Source organism: Nanorana parkeri, unplaced genomic scaffold (assembly GCF_000935625.1).
Source record: "Nanorana parkeri isolate BGI_ZX_2015 unplaced genomic scaffold, ASM93562v1 scaffold552, whole genome shotgun sequence".
Classification (NCBI taxonomy): Eukaryota; Metazoa; Chordata; class Amphibia; order Anura; family Dicroglossidae; genus Nanorana; species Nanorana parkeri.
The window spans coordinates 281,128-284,103 of record NW_017306820.1 but is presented as its reverse complement, the minus strand read 5'-3'; the positions used below and the strand labels follow the sequence as shown (position 1 = coordinate 284,103).

The following is a 2,976-nucleotide window of genomic DNA, read 5'->3' as shown; positions in this document are numbered from 1 at the left end:
GAAAGTTTTGTGGCGTGTACCCGTGCAGCGGGGGGGGGGGTGGGGGAAGGGCGAACCAAGCAACATCCATGGAGAACTCTGCGCAAATTTCCGCGGAACGCTCAAAGTAACGTATTTACTCCAGGAAAAGGTGTCATAACCCATAAAGCAAATCTGACTGGAATAACCTCTTTTCATATGTGTAGATTAATTTTTTTGCCAGCGGAAGGTCTTTGATCCCCTTTCACAGGCCTCGTCTCGATGACAGCATTCTCGGAGATGAGATCAAAGGTTAGAAATGTGGAAAGATAGACCGCATACATCACGTCCCCGTGCTCCGGGAGGGATTATTTTGCAACTTCTGAAATACACGGCCTGATCCCGGGGAGCGTCGAAAGGATACATGCCTGCATAAAATGGAGGTCTTATTTGAAAGTCTTGCTCTACTGATCTTTATGCGACGCCTAAGTTTTCCCAAAGGAAATTTCTACATAATCCATGAACTGCCCAGCAGGCGACGGGGATCAAAACTCATCGAGCGTGGAAAATAAAAGCAAGGACTGAACATCGTCGGGGTATATGAATTATTGTGCGATTGGCCTGGGCGCTGTTTTTTAAAGTAGACAGCTAGAAAACATGAGCAACAAACAGCAAAAATAACAAAAGCAAAATTAATAAGTAAATAAATAAAAAAGCTTTGCAAAGATCTCTTATAGGAACATGTTTGTTAAGAAGCGGTAAACCTAGACTCTTGTCCCTGATAGATTTGCCTGTGTATGCCGGCCAATAGCTACAATCTTCTAAAATGAGGAAAGGCCATGACCATGCAGGAGTGAGCATGGAATGCCATATATATGAATCAATTAAGGAATTGCAGTTAAGAGCAATGTCTTGCTTGCCATCTCCATTTGGCAAATGTGCAAGATGGGGCAGGCCCAGTTTGGTCATAAGGTGAATGTTGCTAGAATCTGGATTTCTTATCTTATTGAAGTCATGTTTGTGCTCCAGGTAGTTACTTTGCCTTGGCTGAGATGATGTCATCAGTCTGCTGCAGGGAGGAAGCATTACCTCAGGCTCCCCTCTCAAAGTGATCACTCTGCTGCAAGCAGGCATTACATTATATGATATATATATATAGAGAGAGAGAGAGAGAGCGAGAGAGAGAGAGAGAGAGAGAGAGAGAAATTTTTATTGTTCCCTATTGTAAAGCACTGTGCAAACTGTTGGCACTATATAACACATTAAAAATAATATTAATAATAATAACAACAGTGTGGTGGTGATTATATATATATATATATTTTTTTTTGTGTTTATAGATATATGTAGAGAGAGAGAATCTGAATACTGGGTTGGCAGCTTCCACACACCACAGATATTCACAATCGCCTTGGCTATTGAAAGGGATGGATGGATCAAGAATTGAAGCATCACACCAAGTCCAGGTGCAAGTATATACCAATGACAGACTGTGAAGCCAACAGGTTTTGGGGGCTATAACTCTTCATCAGGGCCTTAAACAAATGATACGATGTAACAATGTATACAGACTCAGAAATCAATGTATAGTTGGCTGTTATGTCAGTGAGCGGGTTTGCTCAGCATCCGTCAGCGGCTGGCCCAAGCCGTTCACTCTGATCGCGTTCACATACACAGCTACAAAACTAAAAGGATTACAGCTTCTCTTGAATGTACTTCCCTTCTAGTAACAATGTGATCCACTCTTTAGACGGCGGACAAGACTGTATCATCAAAAAAAACAACAACAAATCTTTAATCAAGAATTGTAACAAGAAGAAGAAGAAGAAAAAAAAGTCCAGCAAGCACACTTTTTTCCATTAATATGAATTTTCCAGTCGACATTAAATATTGCTTTCAGAATTAAATGCTCATTTTTTTTATATTCATATTTAAAGCAATGAGGCTCTCTCTTTCTATCCTCTCTCTCCTCTCTCCCATTCTCTCTAACTGTCTCTCTCTCTCTCATACTGATTCTCTCTCTCATTCTCTCTCCGTTCTCTCTCTCTCTCCCATTCTCTCTAACTGTCTCTCTCTCTCTCATACTGATTCTCTCTCTCCCCTCTCTCTGTTCTCTCCTCTCCCTTTCCCTCCTCTCTTTCCCTCTCTCATTCTCTCTCCCTGTTCTCTCTCCTCTCCCTTTCTATCCTCTCTCTCTCTCTCTCCGTGTTCTCTCTCCTCTCCCTCCATCTCTCTCTTTCCTCTCTCCCTTTCTCTCCTCTAACTGATTCTCTCTCTCTCTCCCTATCACTCTCTCTCTCTCTCATTCTCTCTAACTGATTCTCTCTCTCGCTCTGTAATTTGCATTTCAGTGAAGTGCGCAGAAGCTTTTTCACATTACGTCTCGGCCCGATAAGGATCTTTTTGAAGGATTGTGAAGCTATATATTTGTGTGTTTAACCTGGGCCTTGCTTAAATCCGCTCCGCCGTTCTGCCACACATGAGGCAAAACTCATAAAAATTCACAGCACAATCTCCACTGCACCAAAAAAAAAAAAAAAGATATGAGCGCCTTAGACTTGCAGGAAACCGGTGAGGTAGGGAGGGAAAAAAAAGGAAAAAAGCACTTTGGAGTGAAAGCTGAGATACTCATCACTTTTAAATCTGTACCTTCAACGTCTGATCTGCCGCCGTGATAAAGAAGCCGAGCGCTCTGACACGGCTGTCAAACAGAAGGGGAAGAATGGGAAAGCTTTGCAGCCTTCTGTAGGTGTGATGTAAGCATGGAAAGGTCCGCTGGCCGCTGCCTTGGTCTGCAAGGCCTGATAGGGGGAATCTGCTGCATTTACACAATTTTCTCGGCTTAGGGTGGAAGGAAGAAAAAAAATTGCACAGATAAGACGAGGCTCAGAAGCATTACTGTCCACCTCGGTTTATGTTTTATTTACTGCCTTGTGGAAAGTGACCTGTCTTTGGTAGAAAGGAAGCTGAAGATGCTGTGATGGTTCTTAATGGTAGGAAGGCCAAGAGGCCAGATGA

General features: G+C 42.7%; 1 protein-coding gene across 1 annotated transcript in view; it reads right to left on the bottom strand.

The window, feature by feature from the left end:
- The window catches only part of PCDH19 (protocadherin 19), a 175,489-nt gene that overhangs the window by 5,673 nt on the left and 166,840 nt on the right, over window positions 1-2,976 (bottom strand). The window contains exon 7 of the mRNA XM_018561953.1: window positions 2,608-2,759. Within this exon, the coding sequence (XP_018417455.1) occupies window positions 2,608-2,759 (152 nt within the window). The remainder of the gene's footprint in view (window positions 1-2,607; window positions 2,760-2,976) is intronic.